At 39.6% G+C, this 27916-nt stretch overlaps 1 protein-coding gene across 2 annotated transcripts in view; it reads left to right on the forward strand.

Moving 5' to 3' along the window:
• Window positions 1-27916, forward strand: part of LOC140739834 (insulin receptor-like) — a 217277-nt gene that overhangs the window by 142108 nt on the left and 47253 nt on the right. For both annotated transcript variants that reach the window (XM_073068421.1, XM_073068422.1), the window contains exons 4-5: window positions 21176-21318; window positions 26358-26502. In XM_073068421.1, coding sequence (XP_072924522.1) covers window positions 21176-21318; window positions 26358-26502 — 288 coding nt within the window. The remainder of the gene's footprint in view (window positions 1-21175; window positions 21319-26357; window positions 26503-27916) is intronic.

Here is a 27916-nt window from a genome sequence, read left to right on the forward strand (position 1 = left end):
ACAAAGGCAGATTAGCATTTTCCTGGTTAACAACAATCGTTCCATGCCTCTCCATTAAGCGCACCTATGTTGTTACTTCCTTTGTCCCTGAAAGCTGCTTTAAGGTTGGTGGAAAGTTGCAAGATCAATTCATAAATCAATATTAGGAATACCATCTGTGAGGCATACGGGTCAGGAAACCCACAGGAGTGCATCGTACATGATTGGTGTCCATTTTAACTTTCTTGTCAGTCAGTTGCTCTGTTGCCCATTTCACATATGCTGCCTGTTTGCCCCGCCAGTTTAAAACTCTATTCTTCCTTCTCCACTTGACACAGTAGTCTTTGTACTAAAATATTGAACCCTGTTCAATTTGCATTTTCTTTACATGTGTCTAGAGAAATGGTGAAGAAAGAAATTTTGGCCTGATCCACTTAATATATACCTGATCTTGTGACATGGAGTCATTGGAGAATAACCTGAGAGAAATCACTTCAAAATTTTCCTTTCCCTTTTTACTGAGATCGGTCAGAGCACGGAGACACTAGGGACTGAGATGTTTGAGTATGGAGCAAAAAAAATCAAACTGCTAGAGGAAGTAATCAAGTCAGGCAGTATCTGTGGAGGTAAAGGGGTAGATGGTGTTTTAAGTCTAGTGTAGTCTGACTGAAAGCTCATGAAATGTTTTCATATTAAAGGAGTAATGCAAAGGCAAATTGTTAAGCTCACATTCTATTTATTTTATTGAATAATTATTGCACTCCAGAGATTGGAACACAAATCCAAGTTGTTATTAAATGCAATATTGAGAGGTAACTGTACCATTGGAGTGCCTGGCTTCAAATGAGTCATTGAAACAAACTCTGAAGTAGATTACGTAAAGGATCACTTGGCACTAGAGTAAAATTCTGATAATAAGTCACACTCAGTGCCCGAGTCTATTGGGTGTTAATACCTCAATGCATTTTTAAAATTTACCTAATTTATAAAATGTTTTATATAAATTCCACAGTGAACCCATTAAGTTTTAAGGCAGCATGGGATATAGGCCCCTGGTTAATTTAAAGACTCTGGGAAACAGGGCCCCAGCAAGCTGAATGATAGTGCAGGAAGTGAAGTTCTGTGAGCCAGAAGGGAGGGTGGAAAACATGGCCTGAGTTGGAAAGAAGTGCAGGAACAGGGGCCACAGTTGGTACAAAGGAAGTTCAGGAACTTGTACTCCATTCAGTCAGGAGGAAGCATGGGTAATGAGTCCACAGTGAGTTGTTAGAAAACATGGGAAGAAAGCAAGCAATGAGTCAAGAGACACTAAAAGCATAACCAACTGAGTCAGATGCTGAACCACCAGGATTTCTAAATGGTCAAGTAGAGGATTATTAGAGTTTTATTGTATTTTGAAGATGTTCTGAAGAGTTCTCCTGATGGCCTGGTGTTTTATATTCATCCATCAATCCCCAGTACAAAACCTGATAATCTGGTCACTATAATTCAGAAAGCTTCATTGATTATAAAGCACTTAGTGATAGCCTGAAGCAATGAAATACACTATACAAAAGCAAAATTTTTCCCACCCTTTATTTTTTGCTTTTTTTTTCCATGTGAACGCTCCTGACAAACTGAAATGAGCTCATGTCTGTACTCAGAATTGGACAATGGCTGTTTACAAACTGTAGGACAGTGTGAAGCGGTAAATGAAAGAGCTGGCCTCTATGTGTGGCAGTTCATCATTCACTCATAAATGGCAAATTAACGCTGTTGGACAGAGATGAAGCTGTCAGACTATCACAGGGGAGAAACAATTGCAGTCTTTGTTTAGCTAAAGCCATTCTTTGTATGTTGTGCTGTGAAGAGGTAAAGGAAATTCACTGCAGTTGATACTGCTTTGTTTTTTTTCATGAGGAAGGCAGTGAAGCTTTATTTAAAATAAAAAGGAGAATATGCTGGAAATACTCAGAAGGCCAGGCAGTATCTAAGAGAAGAAAAACAGCTTGTATTTTAGCTCAGTGACTTTAATGAGAATTAAGAATGCGTGTTTAGGTTGCAGAGAAGGGGAAGAAGTGAAGAGAACAAAGGGAATGTTTGAGCGTAAGCAGTCTCAATGACACCGGTAGTGGTAGAACCAGCTGAAGAGGGTAGTTAAACTCTGTTAATTGCATCATCTGATCTGTCACAAAGAAGTGCAAGAAGGAAATGAAAGAAAGTTGTGAGAGAGAGAGAATAAAAAATGCTGGGACCGTGATCCCTTCTTTTCTTAGATGATGTTATTTTCTGAATATTCTCTATAATTTCACATTTTTGAAAGCTATACAGTTGGTGGAAATCTGAAATTTAAAAGGATCTTCAGCAGAGCAGGCAACACCTCTGGGGAGAGAAAATGGCATTAATGTTACAAGCTGATAACTTGCCTGGTAGGTTTTCTGAAATTGTCGAATGCAATATCAAGTTCTTGGTTCTGTAATGTGACTAGTGGCAGGGTTGGGTAACACTCATCAAGCTTATGGTAGGCTTTGTTGGAACAGTATAATGGATCAAGGATAGAGGTGACAATGGAGTGACATTGACAGGCAGCTGGAAGCTCTGAGTAACTCCTCAGTCCTACAGGAGGTACTGCAAGTTGTAAAGAAAACACTCAGTAACAAATACTGTAGACTAAATTGGAGGAAGTGGAAGGGAAATCACTGGTTCACATGAGGAAGAGAAGAAGAAGGCGGTCTGTGTAGAATTGAACCGTGGCCTGCTCTGTGTTTCCCGCAGGGATTCTGCACACCTTGGATCAATGTGGACTCCCAGAGTTCTACATTTAATTTTGTAAAAACGAGTACAGTTCAAAGAGAAGTTGTTCAATTATTTAATAGGTTCAACCAGATGAAAGAGGGTAGTCTCACTCAACCTCAGCGGCAAAAGCCTTCTTGCATTTATCTTACCTATACGCCTCAATTTTGTGTCTTTATCAAATCATTTCTCAATCTTCTACATTCTGGGGAATAAAGTTCTAACCCACTCAATCTTTCCCTATAGTTCAGATCCTCAAGTTCAGGCAACATCCTTGTAAATTTTCTCTGTCAAGTTTATTTACATCTTTTCTGTAGGTGGATGACCAAACCTGCACACAATAATCCAAATTAGGCCTCACCAACATCTTGTACAATTTCAACATTACATCCCAACTCCTGTACTCAGAACATTAATTTATGAAGCCTAATGTGCCAAAAGGTTTCTTTACAACCCCATCTAACTGGTACACCACTTTCAAGGAATTATAGAACTGTATGCCCAGATCATTCTGTTCTACTGCACTCCTCAGTGCCCTATACCACTCACAATGTAAGACCTAACCTGGTTGGTCCTGCCAAAGTGAAATATTTCGCTCGTCTGCATTAAATTTCATCTGCCATTTTTCCAGCTGGTCCAGATTCTGCTGTAAGCTTTGCTTACAATGCACCTGTAATCTTTGTCTCATCTGCACATTTTCTATTCAGCCCATAGTCTGCTCTGCCATTCCATCATAGCTGATTTATTATCTTTCTCAACTTGCTTTCTTCCTGTAACCTTTGGCACCGATGCTAATCAAAGACCTATCAAAATTTGCTTTAAATCTACCCAATTATGTGGCCTCCACAGCCATCTGTGACAATGAATTCCGCAGATTCATCACCCTCTAGCTGAAGGAATTTCTTCTGATCCCTGTTCTAAAAGAATGTCTTTCTATTCCGAGGCCGTGCCCTCTGGTCCTAGATTACCCCACTCTTGGATGCATCTTCTGAACATCCACTCTATCTGGGCCTTTCAATGTTTGATAGATTTTAATGAGATTCCCCTTCATTCTTCTGAACTCCAGCAGGTACAGGCCCAGAGCCATCAAATACTCCTCAGATGTTAACCCTTTCATTCTTGGAATTATTTTTGTGAACCTCCTCTGAACCCTCTCCAATGCCAGCTCTTAATCTTTACATAAAGGGACCAAAACTGCTCACAATTCTCCCAAGTGTGGTCTGACCAATGCCTTATAAAGCCTCAGCATTACCTCCTTTCTTTTATATTCTATGTCATCAAAGACTAACAAATTTCCACAGATATACTGTTGAGAGCATTCTTCTCCACTGACTCTTGAGGATCCTTGGCTTATATTTGCTGAAAGTGAATATGGGTTCAGAATCAGGTTTACTGCCACTGACGTTAGTCATGGAATGTGTTGTTTTGTGGCAGCCGTACAGTGCAGGCAGAAGAAATTGCTAATATTTGTGATTTTAAAAAAATGCAAAAGAAGAATAGTGAATTGGTGTTCATGGATCATTCAGAAATTTGATGGTAGAGGGGAAGAAGTAGTTCCTTAAATGTTAAATGTGGGTCTTCAGACTCGTGTCTCTCCTCTCTGGTAGTAATGAGAAAAGGTCCTTAATGATGCTGCCTTCTTGAAGCACCACCTTTTGAAGATGTCCTCAGTGGATGTGGGGGTGAGGGGGGTCATGCATGCATGATGGAGCTGGCTGAGGCTGCAGACCTCTGAAGCCTCATGCCAGATGGTGGTGCAACCAGACAGAAAGCTCTCTGTGGTACATCTGTAGAAATTTGTTTGTCTTTGGTGATATACCAAATCTCCTTAAACTCTAAATAAAGTATCGCTGCTGGCATGCATTAATCGTGATTGCATTAATATGGTGGCCCCAGAATAGTTCTTTTGAGAAGCTCAAGTCAAGTAGAGTTTATTATCATTTTGACCATAAACTGCTGGTACAGTACACAGTTAAAAAATGAAACAACGTTCCTCCAGGACCCTGGTGCTACATGAAACAACACAAAACTACACTAGACTATGTGAGACAGCACAAGGCTACACTAGACTACGTAAAACAATATAAAAACTGCACTAGACTACATAAAGTGCACAAACCAGTGCAGGGCAGTACAATAATTAATAAACAAGACAAAAGGCACGGTAGAGGACAAATTACAATATAATAATAAATGATGTCGATGTCCCAGAACACCCAGAAAATTAAAACTGCTGACTCTTTAATGAGCAAACACAAGGAAATCTGCAGATGCTGGCAATTCAAACAATACACACAAAATGCTGGTGGAACACAGCAGGCCAGGCAGCGTCTATAAGGAGAAGCACTGTCGACGTTTCGGCAAGGGTCTTCAAGGGTCTCGGCCCGAAACGTCAACACTGCTTCTCCTTATAGATGCTGCCTGGCCTGCTGTGTTCCACCAGCATTTTGTGTGTATTGTCTGACTCTTTAATGAGGATTGGTGTGTGTTTTCCTGAATTCCTCTTCCTGAAGTCCACAATCAGTTATTTGGTCTTGCTGATGTTGAGTGCAAGGTTGCTGTTGTGACACCTCATAACTAGCTGATATGTCTCACCTCCTCGACATAATTTTAGATTGTGGCAACAACAGTAGTGTCATTGGTGAATTTATAGATGAAGTTTGAGCTGTGCCTAGCTATAGTCATGAGTGTAGAAAGAGTAGAACAGTGGGTTAAGCATGCATCCTTGAGATTGTCAGCAAAGAAAGAGATGTAATCACTAATCCATACTGACTGTTGTCTCCCAATGAGGAAGTCAAGAATCCAATTGCAGAGGGAGGTACGGAAGCCCAGGTTTTAAAGCTTATTGATTGGTACTGAGGAGATAATGGTGTTGAATGCTGAACTGTGATTGATAAACAGCAGTCTGACGTAGGTATTGTTATCCAGGTGGTCCAAAGTCCAGTGGAGAGCCAATGAGATTGTGTCCACTGTAGACCTGTTGTGATGGCAATCAAATTGCAGTAGATCCAGATCATTGCTCAGTCAAGAGTTAATTCTAGCCATGAACAATGTCTCAGGCAGTTCATAACAGTAGATGTGAGTGCTACCAGGTGATAGCCATAGAAGCAGCTCATTTGTTCTTCTTGAGCACTGGTATGATTGATGCCCTGTTGAAGAAGATGGGAACCTCCAAATGCAGCAGGGAGAAGATGAGATGTTCTTAAAAACTCCCACCAGTTGGCAATTCATGTTCTTTCTGATCATTCCAGATTTTGTTTTAAGAACAACATGATTCCCTTTTGTTTAAACTGTGCTGATCATTATTCATGAGGAGCTGCACAAGTCAAAGATATCTTAGTGACCCAAATGTTACTCTATTGCTGGATAATGGGACTGACCAGTTCAACACGGTGTATCATATCAAAATGGTCATTTCTGATGACTTTCATTTCTTCCAGACAAGTTATTGGGAACTACATATTTCCCAAATTTCTAAAAGCATCTCTCTTAACATTTTCCTACCTAGGATAGTCAATTTAATTTCTGTTTCTGATGATCAGTTATCTCATTCACAGACTGGAGTGGAAGCAAGTCATGTTCAAATCTATGGAACTAAGAAAAGAAAATATATAATTAGTTGAAGATCTGCCTGGCATTGTTTTATTTATGACAATGGCCCCATTGCAACTACTACTATTCTGTGTATGTTATTTAATATTGTAACATCAAAGAAAAGATAAATGGCTTGATCAGCCTCTGAAATCTGCTTCAGCACCATTTGTGCTGGTTGCTTGTTCCACACTCTCACAGCCCTGTGAGTGAAGAAGTTTCCGTCATGTTCCCCTTGAACATTTCACCTTTCACCCTTAACCCATATCCTCTAATAGTCATCCCACTCAACCTCGGTGAAAAAAGCCTGATGGCATTGACCCTATTTATTCCTCTCATAATTTTGTATACCTCTATCAAATCTCCTCTCAAACTTCTGTGATCCAAGCAATAAAATCCTAATCTATTCAATCTTAATCTTATAACTCAGGTCCTCCAGACCCAGCAACATTCTTGTAAATTTTCTCTGTACTCTTTCAACTGTATTTACATCTTTCTTGTAGGTGGTGACCAGAACTGCACACAGTACTCCAAATTAGACCTCACCAATGTCTTGTACAGCTTCAACATGATATCCCATCTCCTGTACTCTAATTTATGAAGGCCAGTGTGCCAAACAAAAGTTTTCTTTTTACGACCCTATCTACTTAGATCAGTTTAGAAGACATCCAGATCCTTTAGGAAAATTTCATGTACAGCCCATCACCATTTAAGCTATTCTCTGTGTTTCTGTTTTTCTCAGGAACAAGCAACTTCACATTCACCTATAATATCCTGCATTTGCTGTGTATTTGCTCACTCAACTTGTCAAAATCATCTTGAAGTCTGTTGACACTCACAACTCTCAGTCCCACCTAGTTTCATTTCATTGGCAAACTTAGAAATGTTGAATTCCATTTCCTTATCAAAGTTATTGATCTATATTGTAATAACTGAGGCCCAAGCACTGAACCCCACAAGAATCACTGGTCACTGGTTGCCACGCTGAAAGAGACCAGTCTGTTGATCAGTTTCCAATCCATGCCATTGTTTTATCTCAATCTCATGCACTGTAACTTCCTTTCCAGAAATTCATCAAAGGTCTTCTGAAAATCAAATATGCCACTGTCACTAGTTAGTTCTCCCTTATATTTTCTGAACAGTTACATTGTCAAAATCTCCATAGGTCTATCGAACGCAGTTTCCCTTTCATAAATCCATGTTTAACCATGTTGATATTTTCTGAGTATCCTTTTAACAGGCACTGTATAGTATGGAATTTTCTCAACTATTCATGTTAAACTGACCAGTTTTTTTTTTAGTTTTCCTTTCAATGGTGGGGTTATATTCCCCACTGCTCAATTTACAGTGGCTGCTCCATAATCTGTAGAATTTTGGAAATGACAATCAATGGAACTACATTTCTGTGACTGCTTTTGGTAATGGTGTCCTATCTATCCCCCCCCCCCCCCCCCAAAGTCTCTGCAAATTAAACCTAACTTATTTTCCTTCTTTCTCAGTTCTGATGAAGGGTTTTTAACCCAAAACTTTCTCTCTTTCTAGGCAATTTACCTGATCAGCTGTGTTTCCAGAATTTTCTATTTATTTTAATTTCCTGGGCAGTAAATTTCTTTGATCTGATTAAATGTTGTCGTTCTGCTAGTAGAATGTTTGATGTAAAGGAATTTGCATTCTGGCAATATGCTGGTTCTTTTTCTTCTGGATTATTGGTTGTCGGAGGCATTGAAACTGTGAGCTAGTCACCTGATTGTTAAAGAATTTAATGAGGGTCCATCTAAATTAGAGGCATATGCAGTGCTCATGGTTCTCTAGTTACTATTTCCATACCACTCACCTAGTGTGATCCCTCTGTGGTATTTACGAGCCTGTACTGTGCATGCTGAGCTGGAACGACAAACATGCCAGTAACTTTGACCCTTACTGATTTGTGACTGAATCCAATCACCAAATTGACCACCAGTTGTTGGGTGAATCAGGACAATTGGAATATTCATGTGATTATAGGGGTAGTTGGTTACCAATTGTGCCCAGCTAGTGCTTAACCATTTCTATTTTTCAGTTACCTCTGCAAGCACAAACTCATATCTGTCAACCCTTTCCCATACTGTTGTCACTAGTATCATTTCATTTTACCATTTGCTACAGAAAGCCAAAGGTATGCTTGCCTCGTGCTCGGGACTAGTTTGCATCAGGGAATTGCATCATTTGTGTCTTGGGTCAGCTGGGAATGGCATTTTTATTTGGCAATGCTCAATGCACTGCTTAGTCTCCAGCTGGCAATATCCATCTAAATGGGTGTCTCATCAGTAACGGTAACTTGATTTCATGATAGACATCTCCCGCTGCCTGATAAGAGTTGTGTTGGCAGTGAACACGTGTGGTGTCTATAACCTTAATCACATTGCTGAAGATGATCTGCAGCTACGTAGGTTCTTCATAACAATGTCCAAAGTATCTAGCAACTGCAAATATTTTTTCAAGATAAGGACAACATAACAACTCATTGTTGTGTAGCACCTTTGACTTAGAAAGATACCCCATGGCACTTCACAGGCATGATTTTAAAAAAAGTCAAATAAGGATTTGTAAGGTCAGAGAGGCAGATTTTAAGAAAGGAGGGTTCAACCCAGAAGAGTTCAAAGAGGGAATTGCAGAGGTCAGAACTTTCTGGGTCAGTTGAAGGTACAGAGAAACAATTAAAATTGGGAATGTTCAAGTGACCAAAACTGATCAGAGTGGATTGTCAAACTGGAGTAGGTCAGAGAGGGATGAGACTATATAGAGGTGTTAAAATGTGAATGAGGATTTTAAAATTTGAGCCCTTCGTTAAACTGAGGTCCAATATTTCTTGACGATCTCAAGAGTCTATTAGTATTAGCTTAGAAACAACAAGGGTACAGATAAGGGTTTCAGCAGCAGATCAGCTGAGACACGGCCAGAATGAATAGATTCCTTCAGTGCTAAATATTGAAACCATTGTGGTTCAGCTACAGTGCAGAAGGTTGTGAACCCAGTAACAATCAAAGGGATATAAGTTAGTCCTTGCTTGGTGTTACTGATGCTGCGTAATCTGCTTTTGTTTTTGGTTTGGTTTTCTTGTGTTGTGTGATTTTACTTTTCTATCAGTCCACACTGTGCTGGTTATTAATATTAAAATCAGCTGGAGCCAGAGACATCCCATATTCTGATCTCTGGTCTGGGCTACGTTGGTATCATCCCAGTCTTTATGATTAGCTTTGTAACTTTAGCAGCAAGGTAATAATTTATGGTGTACTGCAGCAACGAAGAAACTTAGAATCTTTGAAGTTGAGACTGGGTTCAGAGTTGTCTACAGTTTACTCCAGTAGGATGGTTAAGTTTTAAATCTGGAAAGCTGAGTTTTACAGAAGGGGCAAAAGGCAGTTCAAAATCTTCACACCACCATGAGTTGATGCCATCAGCAAAGCAGGATGGGGTAGTAGGGTGGAGAAGCAGACAGTTTTGTTTAATTTTCACCTATATGAATATTCTAATCATGTTTGTTTACATCTTTATTGTGCCTTGGTTGCAGATTGTCTACAAGATTTCTCAAACCTGTACTGGCGTGGTGTTCAAATTCATGATTGAGTCTGACAGTTCAATTAAGGCTGATTTATGCTGTGTATTTCTGCACATGAAGCTCTAAGTAAATGTTCCAGCATCTGTGTGAATAGCAAGAAGAATTGATTTTCATCTTTTATATCACGGTGTTTTTACCGTTGTGACTGGAAAAAAAGTCAAATATTTGCAAAGTTAGAAATCCTTAACGTTCTGTCTTTTCTGAAGAATTATTTATTGAGACACTTAAAAAGGAATTTGTTTTATTTATGTAGATAGTACATGGATTTAGCCAAGATGGTTGCTATTTTGTTGAGTTTAGCTGCTTTCAGCATCACAATTTAGGTCTGAGGATGTCATCTTCCCAGTGTCAGCAGACTCCATCAAATGGCTCATTGCTGTTTTTCTGCATAATCTCTATCAGCTTCACCCTCGTTGGATTAACATGTCCAAAAGCAAGGCCGTTGGTAGACTTCCTGTACACAAGGTGTCAACGACTGTCTTTCCATTTGAGGATATCTGAACTAGTTTCAAAGTTCTTGGGTTGCCTTTAAAACAGAGAGTTCAAAATGCTGTTGACCTCTTCTGACAGCAGAACATGACAGTGCCACCTTCTTCCCCTTGCCTTTCTTTGCTTTCTATGGGTCATGCAATTTTGGCATGAGATGCAGCAATGCACTACTGATTCTTTCCAGGTTTGCCAGAAAATGATCAACCTTGATCAACCAATGATCAATGACAAATACAGTGCATGGTATGGTTGTGCTGTTTTTAGGTAAAAAGGAACAATTCATGACATGAATCAACTCATTTTGGCTGAAAAGTATGACTAACCTGAGTGCCCTGGGTAAGGATGGCTGGATGCTTTTTCTGGTTGGCTGCCAGTGATTAGTAGTGTTCCTTAGCAATCAGTACTGGGACAGCTACTTTTCACGTTGTTAATGATTTGGGTAATGGAATTGAAGGCTTTGTGGCAAAGTTTGCAGATGATATGAAGATAGGTGGAGGGGTAGGTAGTGCTGAGGAAGCAATGTGATTGCAGCAGGACTTAGACAAATTGGAAGAATGGACAAAAAAGTGGCAGATGGAATACAGTTTTGGGAAATGATTGATAATACATTTTGCTAAAAGGAACAATAGTGCAGAGTATTATCTAAATGTGGAGAAAATTCAAACACCAGAGGTGTAGAGGGATTTAGGAGTCCTCTTGCAAGATTCCCAGAAGGTTAATTTACAGGTTGATTCTGTGGTAAAGAAGACAAATGCAATGTTGGCATTTATTTCAAGGGGAGTAGAATATAAAAGCAAGGAGATAATGCTGAACCTTTATAAGGCACTAGTCAGGGTGCACTTGGAGTATTGTCAACAGTTTTGGGTCCCATATCTCAGAAAGAATGTGTTATCGTTGGAGAGATTCCAGAAGAGGTTCTCGAGGATGATTCCAGGAATGAAGGGGTTAACATGTGAGGAGCATTTGGCAGCTTTGGACCTGTACTCACTGGACTTTAGAAGAAAGCGGGGGGGGGGGGGGGGGGAGGATCTCATTGAAATGTTCCGAATGTTAAAAGGACTAGATAAAGTGGATGCTTCCTGTGGTGTGGGTATCCAGAATTGAGGGGTGACCTTTTAGATAAGAGATAAGGAGGATTGTTTCTAGCCAGAGAGTAGTGAATCTGTGGAATGCTCTGTCACAGACTGCAGTGGGGGCCAAATCCGTAGGTATACTTAAGACAGAAGTTGATTGTTTCCTGATTGGTCAGGGCATCAAAGGATATGACAAGAAAGCAGGTGTATGGGGTTGAGTGGTATCCAGGATCAGCCATGATGGAATGGTGGAGCAGACTCAATGGACTGAATGGCCTAATTCTGTTCCTATGTCTTACGGTCATTTAGAATGATCTATTTCATGTTTTATGTTATTCCTTCAGTGCAAGTCCAACACTAATGAATTATTGTGTATGAGTGTCTAAGATAGGAATTGGACTGGTTGAGGTCTCTGCAGAAAAAGGTAAGTGATGTCACAAATGTCTTTAAAACAATCCATGCACTAATTAAAGTGTAGTCACTATAGTAATAGAAAATGCAGCAGCCAGTTTTCACACTGTAGTGGTATAAAATTAATCATATTTTTTATGTTTGGTCAGAGATAATTTCCCTGTTCTCCTTGGGAGAAAACAGTTAAGGATCTTTTATCTTGACCAGAAAGAGCCCACAATTTCAGTTTAATTTGTTTTTAAAGACAGCACCACAGCCACTACAACACTTCCTAATTACAGCAGTGCATTGATTCCTGGGATTTCGTGTCCTTGAATCCCTGGGAACTGCTAATCCACACACTTCTGACTGGGAGGCCAGAGATTTACCCACTGAACTGAAACAGCAGCTGACACATTAGCTTTCCTGTTCATTAAGTTTGGCCATCTAGACAAATATCCATGTCAGTGTCTCTGCAGCTGTGTCCTAATGAGTTGATTCCAGTAGGAAGGAAGAGTGGGGTCAGTGTAGGTTAAGGGGTGGGAGGAGGGTGTTCGTGGGATGAATTAAATCTATTTCTCATCCATCAGTTTGATGTAGCTGCACGTAGCTAAGGTCAGAAACTTCTCTTATCGTATGAGACTGCAGTTATAATTGGAATGATTTGTAAATCAAGATACGTTTTTTTCTTGGAGTGGGAAAGTGGCAGTGGCATGAAGATGTGTAAAAGTAAATTCACAACTATTGACCTATCTTATTTGAGTAGTAGTTTGAAGAATACATCTCATAATGCTCTGACATATCATCAGTGATGTAACCTGAGGTCATTGGGTGCTTTGGGTTTTTCACCCATGCGAACCAGCCATGGTTGACCATGCCATGACTTGTGTTCAAGTAGGATGTGCTGCAGATCCCCATGGACTTGCTCTTTCATCCAGAGTCATCTTGAGACTTTGCTGCCTCGGTAAAGTTACCAGTGCTTCTCTGCCTCCTTGTTTAATGGAAAAGACTGCAAGCTCTGGTATGAATTTCTTTGTGTGCCACATTTAGCTAAAGAAGGAACTTGCATTGTATAGATGCCTTTCATATCCACTAGATTGATGTTTGAAGCTCACTGGACTTCACTGGTGATAGATTATATTGCCTATTCCTAACTGTCTTTGAGAACATGGCAGTACCTCTTGGACTGCCAAGAGTTTGTGTACTATTGAATGCTTGCCAGACAATTTTAGAATGCATTTGAGAGTCAGGCATATTGCTAATAGTTTGGAATATAAATTAGCCACCCTGGATGAAAAAACAGCAGAATTCCTTGCTAGTTGTACCGTCACCATTGCTGATGCTAGAATTAGAACTCTTTCCTGGTGAAACCAAATATAGAGCTAGACAACTGTCTTGTGGGGCATCTGCACTCTGGCCTAAAGTACCATCTTGTGCTTCTGTTGTATGTCATTTTAACTCTCCTTCCCACTCTCATGCTGACTTGTCTGTCCACAGCACCAGCATTGCTAAAGCGAGGTATTTTTCTTTACAAGTTCACCAATCCACCTAGCTTCTCCTCCCTTTGTTCCACCTTTCCCATCCACCCCTCCTCCCAAGTGGTTCCATCTACCCACATCTCCTCCCCATTTGGTTCCACTTGTCATCCACCAGCCTCTAACCCACTCTGTCTTGTACCGGCAATCCTTCCTCTCAGTCCCAATACAGGTCCTTGGCTCAAAACCTCAGCTTAAACCTTCTGATTTACAGATGCTGTTTGATGTACTGAATTCTTCCAGCATTTTCAGTTTTTGTTCCAGGTTCTTTTGTATTCACTTGCAGTACTCACTTGAAGGAGGTGAAGAATCACCGACTTCCTAAGGAGGGAACCTGATGCCTGGAAGGTGAAACTACCGCCTCCATCAACTTTGATGGTTGGGGGGTGGGGGGCAGTTCACCACGTTCTAGCCCCAATGGAAGGGAGCTTGACTCCCACCTCCCCTTGACTATAATTGCTTCTGTACTCTCTGAATGTAAAGCTTAGAATCTCACCTGCTTTTATAATGGCTTTCTCAGGCTCACTTGCCATTTTCAAACTTGCTTATACACTCAGTAGCCACTTTATTAGGTACACCTGTACACCTGTTCATTAATATAAATATCTAATCAATTAATCATGAGACAGCAACTCAATGCGTAAAAGCATACAGACATGGTCAAGGGATTCATTTGTTGTTCTGACCAAACATCAGAATGGGGAAGAAATATTATCTAAGTGACGCTGGCTGTAGAATGATTATTGGTGCTAGATGTGGTGGTTTTAGTATCTCAGAAACTACAGATCTCCTAGGATTTTCATGCACAACAATTTCTAGCGATTACAAAGGATGATGTGAAAAACAAAAAATCATCCAATGAGCAGCAGTCCTGTTAGCAAAAATGCCTTGTTAGTGAGAGAGCTCAGAGGAAAATGGCAGACTGACAGCAACTCAAATAACCACGTGTTAGAGCAGTGGTGTGCAGAAGAGCATCTCTGAATGCAGAACACATCAAACCTTGAAATAGATGGGGCTACAGCAGAAGAAGATCATGAACATACATAAGGTACAGGAGATACCTAATAAAATGGCCATTGAGTTTATATGGTCCTAAGTCTTTCTTTAGATTACATGGCTTGTCCTGGTACTTTCACTTCACAATCATTGGTGTTATATTTTGTTACCACATCTCTATCCATTACGCAACCTTTACTCTTTTTTTTTTACTTCTTTCACAATTCTCCTCACTTTATTCCACGTTTCGAAGTTTTGCACCAAATGTACATGCAGTGCACTGCTTTTTACAGTGAAATCTGAGTTAATATGTTCTCTTGATTATTTGTTAGGCTAGCTAAGGAATACATGTTGAGTAAAACAACAACTCCATAAGTGCCATAGGATCTTTTACATCAATATATATGTAATATAGGACCCTGTGAGGTGTTGCTTGTAAAAGTACTACAGCATGCCATTGAATAGACATGGAAATAAATGTTAGTATGTAACTTTGACATGTTTGGGAGACAAGGTTTTGTACTTTCCGCTGTTGCAATCTTTCAGCGATGCAATGTAATATGTACTTGCAATGGGCAATAACATTTTAAAACTGAAGCAAACTGACTTTCGGCATAAAACACAATGGAAAGGTAACTGCAATTGCTTTCTTAAGTCTTGAGAAATTTAGTGAGATTCTTGTATTGCTATCAAAAAGCAGTTTATTTCGCATGCTACTGCAAAGTCTGGTTACTTCACCTGCTGCTTTTAAATCATATTTTTTGAGTAATCCATTTTGGGGAAAATGTGCAAAATGCTGTTCTGAGAAAATTAGTAGCTGACATGGACTCCTGAGTGACAATGTTGATTGTTTTGTGGATGCCTGACACTTCCCCATTGAGATCCGTGATAATCACTACAAAGAGTGATAAGTACAGGTATCCAGAGGTGAAGTGTAGTATCCTGTGCATGCTCCATTTAACCCTGGGACCACACCCTCTGTCGGTATTTTTATCTGTTCTTGTTTTGGAGATAATGGTTTCTTTTTCATTTCTCATGTCCATGGAAAGAAGGAGTTCCATCTGCCCATTTACTGCACCTATATTGTCCTGCAGGCACTGTGCTTCTGAAACACTTGGCTAAATTGTGGTTTGTGACTAAGCAGGTTTAATTTAAGCCATGCCTCTGGCTTTAATATCTGCATAAATAAGAAGAGAAATTAGTTTCCATTGAGACTGGGGTTATTTTAACCATTTCTTGTGGGATGGTGAGATTGGGAGGAGCATAAGCAGGTAACTACAAGGTGACCTGTTTGCTGATGGAATTTGGTAGCCAAAGAGTTAACAAAATAACGTAAGAACAATAGGACTAAACCATTCAATCATTTCAGTCTTCTCTGACATTCGTGGTCAATCTTCTATTTTATTGTGACTACCATCTTACTTCTACATTCACGATTCCACTGGACTCCAAAAATTTGTTCATATTAGTAAATGAACTCAATTATCGAACATCCAGAGCCCTCTGGAATGGTGATTTTTCAAAGATTTACAATCCTCTCGAGTGAAGAAACTTCTCAGTGCAAGAGGCTGGAATGCCCTTTCTTGAGGAAATTATCAATAGTTTTTCGATTCTAAAACCGAACTAAGCACCCTCACAGCATCTCCTGGTCAAGGATTAGGAATTTTATATTTTTAGGATGATCAACTCTCCTTTAACTTACAGCGACAAGCAGGATCCCAGCACTTATCGGTCACAGTACTTTTCCGCTTCAAGCCTGTAATCTTTTCAAGCCAGTGTTCTTTTTGATCTGATTCTGAGTGCTTTGACCAGGGTAACAACTGCCACAAAGCCCGTTGTTATGAGGCAATATAGTATTAACCAGTAAACTGCATGATATTGGCTAATTTTTCTCTGTCTTCCTCATGGAGGAAAAGTGAAAAAGAAGAATGTGAATGATTGGTGGCACGGTTAATTTACAGACATTTCTGAATCTGTGAATTACTTTTTGTTCTATTGCCCCTTTAATTTTTTCCCTTTCTTTGACTGAATACCATAAACAAAAGCTCACTGAAAAGGACACTTTTGCCCACTTATACAATCTGAAGTAAACCAACAACTCACATTAACACACACAAAATGCTGGTAGAACACAGCAGGCTAGGCAGCATCTATAGGGAGAAGCGCTGTCGACGTTTCGGGCTGAGACCCTTTGTCAGGTCTCGGCCCGAAACGTCGACAGCACTTCTCCCTATAGATGCTGCCTAGCCTGCTGTGTTCTACCAGCATTTTGTGTGTGTTGTTGTTTGAATTTCCAGCATCTGCAGATTTCCTCGTGTTAACTCACATTAATGTTGTGTCGTTTGATGTAGATGCAGCCAAAAGGTTCATAAAGGGGAGAAAAAAGTGGGCACTGTGGCAAAGCGAGAGAGAATTAAAAGAATAGCAGTGAATTAAAATATGTGGTGATTATGGTGATAGTCTTAAAGAAGAAACTTGGGCTTGAGCATTTTCATTTATTTTGAGAATGTATTTGGCTGTGGTCCTGGTATCCGTCATGTCCAGGTAACTATCTTGTAGTGTGATTTGCATAGCTAGTAATAGCCTTTATTTCATGGTGCCATTCCAATTGTATTGATCTGTGTCCAATTGTATTGTTCTGCTTAGTCTGTGCAGCAGAACATACACTCAAATCAATTATCTAAAACCTCCCTGCCCTTAGCCAATACCTCTTTCGGTCAAGCCTATGCAGTAACTTGATGTGTAATGGAAACCCCATGTTAAAAGAATTTATGCACCTCAGAAATGGAGTGGAAACAAGTTATCCTTGACCCTGGGGGACTTCCTAAGAAGGAGATAACTGTAGAACAGTTTAATCTGCTTTTGTGAATGTCATACAGGAACATCTCCTTCTTAGGAACAGGTCTGATCTGTTGAGCAAGCTTGGCTACTTACATAATCAAGTTTTTTTTAGACTTTTTTTATTTGGCTACAGCACATACAGGGGCTTGTTGACCAGTTGGTGACGTTAATTGCCAGTTAATATCTTGCTCTTGTTTCTAAAATGAACCACTGATGATGTTAAGATGGTACTTTGTTTCTAGTCTTGTCATTAATATTTAAGAATAATTTGGAGTGCTGTCATAGCAAACATCAGAACTGGAGGCTTAATTTGATCTCTCACCCATTTTACTGTATCACATTGAACTCCAAAGTACGCTGAACAATAATTCAAACCTTTGCTTTAAGCCCCAAGCCACTCACCACCGCCCAGATCTGGTCCCTGACCTGAACATCTTGCTCTGCAGCCACCCTTCCTTGTTCAGCATTGGAATTAGGTGTTTTCATTTCCTGAAACACATGTTCTACATTTCCTTCCTTAAAAGTTTCCTAGTTCTGGTTTAATGCCTTCCTTAGAATTTAGTTACCTCCTCCTTGGCTTAACAGATATTATTTTGTGACATGCCTGGCATATACTCGATGGAACAATTGGCTTTTATTATCGCAGCAAATTTTCTGATTCCAGAGGTTTTTCGTTAAAGGCGTATTATGTAGGTGTGCGCTGTCCTTGTCTAATTTTAGACTGCACGAGGAGATAATTCCACATTTTAGTAACACAGTGTCCCACACATTTTTCTTCCCTTTGAGTCACAAAGTTGTGGATTCAGATTTCACACTACAGACATAAGCATATAATCCTGGCAAATTCTCTAAACTACTAAGGGAGTTATTTTGAAAGAAAAATTAAACCATCTTCTAAGTCAGGCACAGAGTAGGCTGGAGGAACTCAGTGAGTCAGGTAACATTAAACAGGGGAATAAGCATTTGATGTTTATGGGCGAGGTCCTTGATCAGGATTGGAAAGAAATGGGGCAGAAGCCCCAAAAGAAGGTGGGTGGGTGGGGGGAAGAGGACAACCTGGCAGGTAATAGGTGAGAACAGGTGAGGGTGGAGGTGGGTATGTGGGATGGGGGGGGCGGTGGTGAAGGGTTGAAGTAAGAAGCTGAGAGGGGATAGGTGAAAGAGGTGGGAGAATAGTAAAGGACAGTGGACCATGAAAGAGAAGGAAGGTGGAGGTGATGGGCAGGTGAGAAGAAGAGGAGGTGTAACCAGAATGAGGAGTGGAAAATGAGAGGAGGACTTGGAGAAATTATTGGAAGTTAAAGACATCAATGTTCATGCCATCGGGTTGGAGGCTACCCAGACAGCATATCAACCTGAGTTTGGCTTCATCGTAGCAATAGAGGACATGCGATAGACAGACATGTCAGAAAGGGAATGAGAAGTCCCATGGAATATGGGTAGGCTTCGTAGTCTGTATTTTTTGGCTGCTTAATTTTTCAGGTGGTCTTTCAGTGGAAAAAAGATCATTAGGAAAGATGGAATAAATGTTGTATCGCAACCAACATTTATTCCCGAATCAATATTTCTGAAACAGATTACATGACCATTTGTCACATTGCTGTTTGTGACAGTTTATTGTGCACAAATTGTCTGCTGTTTTCTAAGTTACAAGAATACCTAGATTTCAAAAATACAACATGGCTATTTTTTTAAAACTTGTTAACTGCAGGCACACAAGGATTAATTTGCTTGGAACCACCTGCAAAAGTTTGAAACTCAATCATAAGGTAGTCTGTTTGTTATTTTACAAAAACAAAACATTACAATTGCTAGAAATCTGAAATGAAAGTAGAGAATACTGAAATATTCAGCAGTTGGGGTAGCATATGTGGAGAGAGAAAACCAGAGCTCTAAGGTGGAACAAAAACAATTTGCGGAGGAACCTAGTAGTCAAGCAGCATCTGTAAAGGGAGGTGGAGATTCTCACATGAAAGATAGAGAGAAGAGATGACCAATATAAAGAGGTGAGAGGGAAAGGAGGGTTGGGGCAAGAGCTAGCAAGCAATAGGTTGATCCTGGTTGAGCAGTGGTGATTGGCAGTGGGAGGAGGGAAGGGTAGAAATAGAGATAGAGGTTGGGAGGTGTTACATGAAGCCATCAGTGGGCTGCACTTACTGGAATCTGATAGGAAAAGGGAAGTGGGGTCTAGAATCAAATAAGGGAGGTATCGTGGGCAGATAGGAACTGTAGAATGAGGGAACCCAGTGGGTGTGTGCATGGATGATAGGCTGATGGAGTAAGTCGAAGGAGGGGTGAGGGGATTTGGGTGTGTGTAGGGGGGCCTGGGTAGACCAGGTGGAGAGAAAAAGGTCAGAGGAGTGTGCAAGTTACCTGAAATCAGAGAATTTCATTTTCATTGCTTCACATTCAGGACTACCCCCCTCTAATGTGGCTGGAATTTCCATAGGTATCTCTCCAGCATCTTTCATTTTGCAGAACTGGCCTGTCAGATTGATGTTGGATGCAGTCGAGTCTCAGTGACAGTTCCATATTGTACCAAGTTGAGAAGCCGATTGCAATTCATGTGAATAAGGTTGCTTACCTTCAAGACTGCATCAATTTGTTTTATTCTTCTTAGTTTTCTATTTGTTATGTATTTCACTTGCTAAATTGCTTACAGAGTTGTATTTCAACTGTATAATTTTATTTATTTAAATCTATTTGAACTATTTGAAATGTCAGTAAGTACTGGATTATTTTAAAGGTTGAAGCTGCCTTTAATAGTAATGCCCATAAAATCCAAGAGTTTGGTTCTAAGAGTAGGATGTCAGATTCTGTTGCACCCAAAGTCTGGTCCCCACTCATACCTACTTGTGGAAGGGGAGGGATAGTAAAAGCCTTTGTTACTATCGATGCCACCAGAACTGCTACTAGTGAGCGATGCTGTGGGATTAGAGTCCACTCAGAGTGTAGGTACCAGATCTGATTGAACATAAACCAACCCACAACCCAAAATGATGATGAACGAATGGTCAATAACTTGAAATTTTCAATCTGCTCCTCTACACAGATGAAGTCCGAAAATCTGTATTTTTTAAAAATTTTCTGATGCTATTGCTTTGAATGAATGTTATCTAGACGTGGCAGAGCACCTCTCCACTGAACAAATATCATCTGATTAGACTGACAGTATAATACTTCTATTGAAAGTAACACTCACTTTGTGCTGACTAATGATTTCAGCTAAGTTACCTTTTTAGGATGAGGCACATACTCTCAATCCTCTGAACTGAAGATGCCATCGCTGGTTTTTTTGCATGACTTGAAAAGCTGCACAGTCAGATGTCTACTCTGTTAACATAGTCAACAGCATCCTGAGACGCCGTATGGAAAAATGAGGTGTCTCCTGCATTAGATTTATAACGGGGTGAATTAATATACTCTGTGGTTTAGTACTTGCTGGTACATTTACTCTTTAGATCATCTTACCAGTTGCATTCTTGCAGCACTTTACTGCATCATCCACGATCTTTTGGAATCTGTTGTGGACTAACTGTTGTTTACAAGGAAGGTCAAGTCCAGGGACCTTTACTGTAGGATAAGTCATTTTTGTTCCATGCATTGGATATACTCCACAACTCCATCTATCCAGGTAGTGATTTTGTACGCATGGTATGGACATTGATTACTGTTTTCTTCAATGTCTGGCGTGATTTTAGATGTTTTTGTGGTGGTGTTCACTGAGCCGGTATTTTTTTAATTGACCACAGAATCCTAGGCTCCAACATTTGTAGATATTTCCCTTGTACTGGTGTCTGAATGCAGGCTGACCAATAATAGTATGCTCTTCAGTTCCAGAATGATGACACTAAACATATCTTCTTGTACTTGCAGTGATTACTAATGATTATTTTTGTTATCTTCATCAGCCTGCTTTGTACTCCTTGTACTGGCCTGTGTCCGAAGATATGCTCTGTGAATATAAAGACCATAGAATCTGTGACAGCTGCTCAGGACCTGCGAGGCTGCACCGTCATCAAAGGCAGCTTGATCATCAACATCCGTGGAGGAAGTAAGTATGGGAAACCTGTTGAAGGAATTCAGCAGGTCAGGCAGCATCAACGGAGACAAAAGAATGGTCCACATTCAGGTACAAGGTCTCGATCTGAAACACTACCTGTGCGGATGCTGCTTCTCCAAGTGAGTTCCCCCAGCAGCGCCTTTGTTGCTCCAAATACCAGCATTTGCAATCTCAGGATGTTGTTGTATTTCTCTTGTACTGCTGCCTCAGTGTGGGTGAACTTATAAAGCATTTTCAAACCAACGTGTTTACTGTTCTTATACTTAAAAATGTGCACATAATTTTGGCAGTATATCTGGCTTGCCAGATTCCCCATAGGAAGAAGAAAAATGTAAGAAACTAACTTTTTTTTCCACAAAAATAGACTCCTTCTTAACACCAGTCTTAGCCTTTCATAAAAGTGCTGGCTGACTATTTACTGTGGTTCTGTCCTGTTGATGACATCCATGCTGTGAATCTTTTCCCACTGACCAACTGGATGAATCTTAATACCAACTAAAGTTTCAGTAGGTAATTGGTGAAGTTCCAAAGCATTAAGTGATGAAACTTAATATTTCTCTTTCATCTTGAGTTCTTCTCCACAATCAGATTATTAATTGCATTCCACTGTTTAACACAGTTTTGACTCCATATTTTTTGAAATCCATGGTAAGTAAGAATTATATTCTTGCTTCTGAAAGCTTTAATTATTTTAGCATACAGTTGCTGATTTTTAAAAAAATATAATAAATGTCTCTTTAACTGAAGGCATCGAAAAGGCCTCTTAGGAATTATTGGCTGAAGCTCTGGGATTTTTAGGGTGAAGATTCAGCATTATGCCTTGACTTATTCGGTTCCTGGAGCTTCTCACTGGCCGGTGATATCTGAATGAAAGGCTCAAAATACCTTGCTGTTAAGAGCTGAGTGGATGTTGCTCAGAGATGAGAAGAGTCAGGGCAGAGCTACACCGTGGGAAGGGCAAACAACAGAAGAAGGAAATAAGAGTGCTGAGAAAGACAGTATGAAAGCTGCATGTCCCCTGCCTCCCATAACGTATTTTAAAGAAGAATGAGAAGTTCTGTTAGAATTATATAGATTGCTATGGGAGCTACAGACAGCTTTAACATAGAAAATACCTTAAGATGTTTAAAGGATAATTGTTGTATTTAAAGGGTATTTAAGGTGGTTAAAGGATACAGTAATTCAGGTTGCTTAAAATAAATTAGCTATGGAGAAATCTGTAGCAATATGAAACAAAGACCTCACCAGATACGAGAAAATGAAATGAGAGTGGAGATCTTTGCATCAATTGTGTCAGAGCCATCACACTTTAATGTATAACAAGCTTCACTTACTAAATAAGTAAACATTTTTGTCATTTGTTGCCATCTCATATTTTAACAACTATTAAATAAGTCAAATTAACTTTAAAATGGGAGAGTAATAGGAAGATTGCAATAAAAGATTTGCAGAGAGCATTGATTGACAGTGCAGATGGGCTGACAAATGGTAAAGTGAACTGTTTTCTGTAATTTCAATGAGCACTTCAGATTAATTACATCTTCTAATAACAATTAAGTTGACATAGAGGAATCTAGATATAGGACAGAGGGAGATGAGTAAACTATCCAATTCCAATGACTACATATAGCGGTTATGCACTTTAAAAGTTAATGAGTTTGTAGAACAGATAGCCAACAACATAAAGTACATGTTGAGGTTATATACAACCTGGGAGTAGGCTCTTTAGTCCAAATGGTCCGTGCCTACCGGGATTCACGTCTAAGCTGGTCCTATTTGCCTGTGTTTGGCCCATATCCCTCTAAGCCTTTATCAGTTAGATTTCTTAGTCCATTTACCAATAAACTAAAATTGAGGGAAAGTACGGAAAACCTCACGTTTTGTAAAGAGGGACTCATAAAGCATATAAAATGCAATAAAACAGATAAATGCTGCAAGTAAATCGGGAAAGGAAACTCAGATAACTTAATTTAAAACCAGTGGTAAGAACTTATTTACAAAGGGTCATGATTGTTTGGAATAACCAAACAGATTGGCAAATGTGGAATCACTGGTACATTATAAACATGTGCTCTGTTGTGTGAGATGAGATGCTAGGTGGACAATATTTCAGCAAAAGTATGGTTGTTTCTTATCCTTTAGTTACTAAGCAAAGAAATATTTATATGACAGTACCCTTGATTTTGAAGCAGTTTTGTTTTACTATTACAGAGGAAGGATTTCTTGTCTGAAAGCACCCTCTGATGTCTGAATGTGAATTAGCAGCCAGTTTGTATCAAAACAAAGCTCATTCCACACACTTATCATTTTGCATACAGGTTCTTCTTAATATCCATCCAGTTTCTGCCTAGCTTATTTTGAAGCAATGTTCATGTATTGTTTTAATCTGTTTAATATTTTCATATTAAACAAGGGGAAGTCTCACTTTATCCGTCACCTCTTTTGAACCCATGCTCTTGCTTCCAGTTATAATTATCCCATTATTTGTAATGAGGTGATCAAGATTGAATACCAGAATCCAAGTGAGGTCTGAGATGATGTGCAAACATATCTGAGTGATAGTTAAAACAAGTTAACATTTTTTTTAAAGTGTTAGGTCTTGCCCACTTTCTATCCTTTTAATACTCACACTGTATCTGATCTGCTACTTTGTCTTAGAGTCCAGTTTAAGAGGTGTGGAAGAGTAGCATGTCCAATATGGATTCTCTAGCAATAGCATCTGTATCTACCATTATAGAATTGCTTAGACTGAGAGTTGGTGTTTGTAATAGCCTTATGTGTGAACCACATCCAGTCTCTACATGGAGCGTGCTGACCTTAGGTCACCTGTTTTTGATTAAAAATAAACATACTACTCCTCAATTACCAGTAAGTAGCAGAGCCAAGCAGACTAAATCCAAGTAGTGGTCTCCATGGAGTTAACTGATCTTCATGGACTCATGATAAGTAAGAACATTAAAAAAATAAAAGCAGAAGTAGGCCATTCAGCCCCTTGTGCTTAATTTACCATTCAATGAGACCACGGGTGTTCATTTTGGCTTGATATTTTCCTGTGGAAGATCTATATTGTTTGTTTTCCTTAATATCCAAAAAATGATCTTACTTTTTCTGGAATATACTCCATTGTCTTCTTGGGTAAAGAAACCCAAGGATTTGTAATCTTCAAGGTGAATGTATTTAATCTCCTGTCTATCCTGAAGAGGCAAACCTTTATTTTGAGAATGTGACTCCTGATTCTAGACACTCCATTCATGAGAAACATAACTGCTTTTACACTATCAAATTGCATTAGTTTGACAAGATCACTTCTTACTTACCTGAACTGCAAGTCCAGTCTGCTTCATTCGTTTTATATAGGATTAGTCATCTATCTCAGAAATGAAATGCTGCAACTTTGTAGAAGTCCTTTTGCAAGTACCAGATTTATTGATGGTATCCCAAGTCGAGCCTGACCAGGACCCTCATATGAACATAGAACAGTACCACACAATGCAGATCCTTCAGCACTGGTGTTGTGCTGACCTTTTAACCTACTCCGAGATCAATCTAATCCTTCCCTCCCACATGGTCCTCCATTTGTCTTTCATCTGTGGGTCTTTCAAAGAGTCTCTTATATGTCCCTAATGTATCTACCTCTGCCATCAGCCCCAGCAATACGTTCCATGCACTTGCCATTCTTTGTGTAGGAAACCTACCTCTGACATTCCTCCCCTATATTTTTATCCATTCACCTTAAAAGTATGTCCTCTCCAGTTAGCCATAACCACCTTGGGAAAGAGGTGCTGCTGTCCACTCTGTCTCTTATCATCTTGTACACCTCAATCAAGTCACCTCTCATCCTTCTCCTCTCTAAAGGGAAAGGCCTTAGCTCACTCAACCTTCTCTTATTAGGCATGCTCTCTAATCCAAGCAGCATTGTGGTAAATCATAAACACGAGAAATTCTGCTGATGATGAAATCCAAAGCAACACACACACAAAATGCTGGAGGAACTCAGCAGGTCAGGTAGCATCTATGGAAATGAATCAACAGTCAATGTTTCGGGCTGAGACTCTTCTGGTAAATTTCCTGCACCCTCTCTAAAACTTCCATATCCCTCATATAATGAGAACACCAGAACTGAACACAGTACTCCAAGTATGATCTAATTGGAGTTTTATAGAGCTGCAACATTACCTCATGGCTCTTGAACTCATCCCCCAACTATCGATGGCCACTATAACCAGGTGCTTTCTAAACTACCCTGTCAACTTGCACGGCAACTTTGAGGGATCTGTAGACTTGGACTCCAAGTTCCCTCTGTTCCTCCACATTGCTAAGAATCCTGCCAAAAATCTTGTAGTCTGCCTTCAGGTTTGACCTCCCAAAGTGTATCACTTCACACTTCTCCAGATTGGACTCTAGATTCCACTTCTCACCCCACTAATCCTGTCAATGTCTCATTGTAACGTTTGACAACCTTCTACACTATCCACAATATCACCAACCTTCATGTCATCAGCAAACTTACTAACCCACCATTCCAGTTCCTTATGTAAGTCATTTATAAAAATCCTGTCTCTAAGAATCCTCTCCGGTAGATTGTCCACCACTAATGTAAGAAATAAATGAAGTAACAGTCAAGTTGTTACACTCAACAGATCTTGCAATAAAGTCCAACACACTGTTTGCCTACCTAATTATTTTCTGTACCACCCTGGTAACTAGAACCTCCCTGGTCTCTCTGAACACCAGCACCTTTGTCTCCTGCCATTTAGAAAATCTATCCACTTCTCATTCTTGCCTCACTCTCTGTACACTTATTCATTCCCCTAGTGCAGTTGACATGTCTTCGTTCTTTCTGTCAGTATGAACATCTCTTTGTACACATTCTTCATACTGTTGTCTGTCATGTGGAGGAGATGGTTTCAGTATGAAGAGTGGGAGTATATGCGTCACTCCAGAGTAGTGTTTCTTTCAAATTCTGTGTGATTTCTAGTTTCCTTTGTGCATATGGTCGCACAATTGTATTTTCTTGCTTTCTTCTTCAGCCAATATTGCAGCAGAGCTGGAAGCAAACCTCGGTTTAATTGAAGTAATCACTGGCTACCTGAAGATCCGCAGCTCCTATGCTTTGGTGTCACTATCCTTTTTCCGTAGTCTACATTTGATTCAAGGTGAAACTGTGGAACCTGGGTAAGTCACAGAGACTATAGAAGTACCATTTCTATATGTAAATTATGTATGCATGATTTTTCAATTAAGTCCCTCTTTTTCTTGTTTTTGTAACATTTACCATTTCTTTCTAAATTTTATTGCAGTATTTGATTTGTAAAGATTTTCAAACTATGTTGGAGGAAGACAAAAAGCAGGGAACTATTATTCAGCTAGTTTAACATCTGATGTTGACAGGATGCTACAACCAGTAGTCAAAGAAAAAATAGCTAACCATTTAGGAAAGTTTAATATATCAAAGCCATTGAACATGGCTGTATTTAAGGTGAATCATGTTTGACAACTTTGCCTAAATTCTTTCACGATCTAACATGCAGATTCGATGGAGCAGAATCTGTAGATGTAGTATATCTGGATTTGCAAAGATTACCCCAGGGCTGAGTTCCTGAACTTCATTTATTTACTAATTCGATGTTCTAATTGCCTGGAAGAAGGGACAGAATGCAAAGTATCCAAGTTTGCCAATCATAGAGAAGTTGATTTGGTGAAAGGGTAAACTGATGAGGATATTGTGATCTTGCAACAGCATATATATAGTTTGATTAAACTGGTGAAAACTTACCAAAATGAGTTTAATGTGGAAAAGTGTGAGGTTGCGCATTTCAGGGGGGAGGAATCAAAACGTGGATTATTTATCTAATGGGGAGATTGCTGATGAGTGAAGTTCAGAGAGCTGTAGATGTTCTTGTGGACAAATCACAACAAAATTGGCAGCAAAGTATAAGCTGTTAAAAAGATAAAAGCTATATTGGCCTTTGTTGCATATGTGTTGGAGTTTAGAAATTGTACACTTTTGCTGCAATTGTACAGGACATTGCTGAGGCCATACCTGGAGTTCTCTTCAGAATTTTAGCCTCTTTGCCTAAGATGGGATATAGTAGCATTGAAGGCAGTCCAAAGAAGATTCATCAGGCTAATTACTGGGATGAAAGGATTATCCTATCAAGGAACTAATTAGAATGGATTTTTTTTGGGGGGGAGCGTCTAGAATAATGTGTTGAAACATTTATGACTCTAAGAGGGCATGACTTGGAAATTAATGACCACAGTTACAAAATACGGGTCTGGGTATTAAAAACTGAGATGCATAAAAAATTCTTCTCTCAGAGGGTGATGAATCCCTGGAATTCTCTTCCCCAGAAATTATGGAGGCTGGATCTTTAGAAGTATATAAAGTTGAGGTAAATACATTGGGTAATTGGATCAAGGAATTGGGTAATTGGGGAACTAACATGAGAGGAGTTGAGGCTGGGTTATGTCAGACAGAATCATTTTGAATGAGGAAGTAGGCTTGAGGACAGGTGGGCTATTTCTGGTCCTGTTTTATCATGTGATTTTTAACGTATATTGCAGTAGTACATGAGGTACTTGCAAT

The sequence above is a fragment of the Hemitrygon akajei genome, chromosome 16, assembly GCF_048418815.1.
Source record: "Hemitrygon akajei chromosome 16, sHemAka1.3, whole genome shotgun sequence".
In the NCBI taxonomy this organism is placed as follows: Eukaryota; Metazoa; Chordata; class Chondrichthyes; order Myliobatiformes; family Dasyatidae; genus Hemitrygon; species Hemitrygon akajei.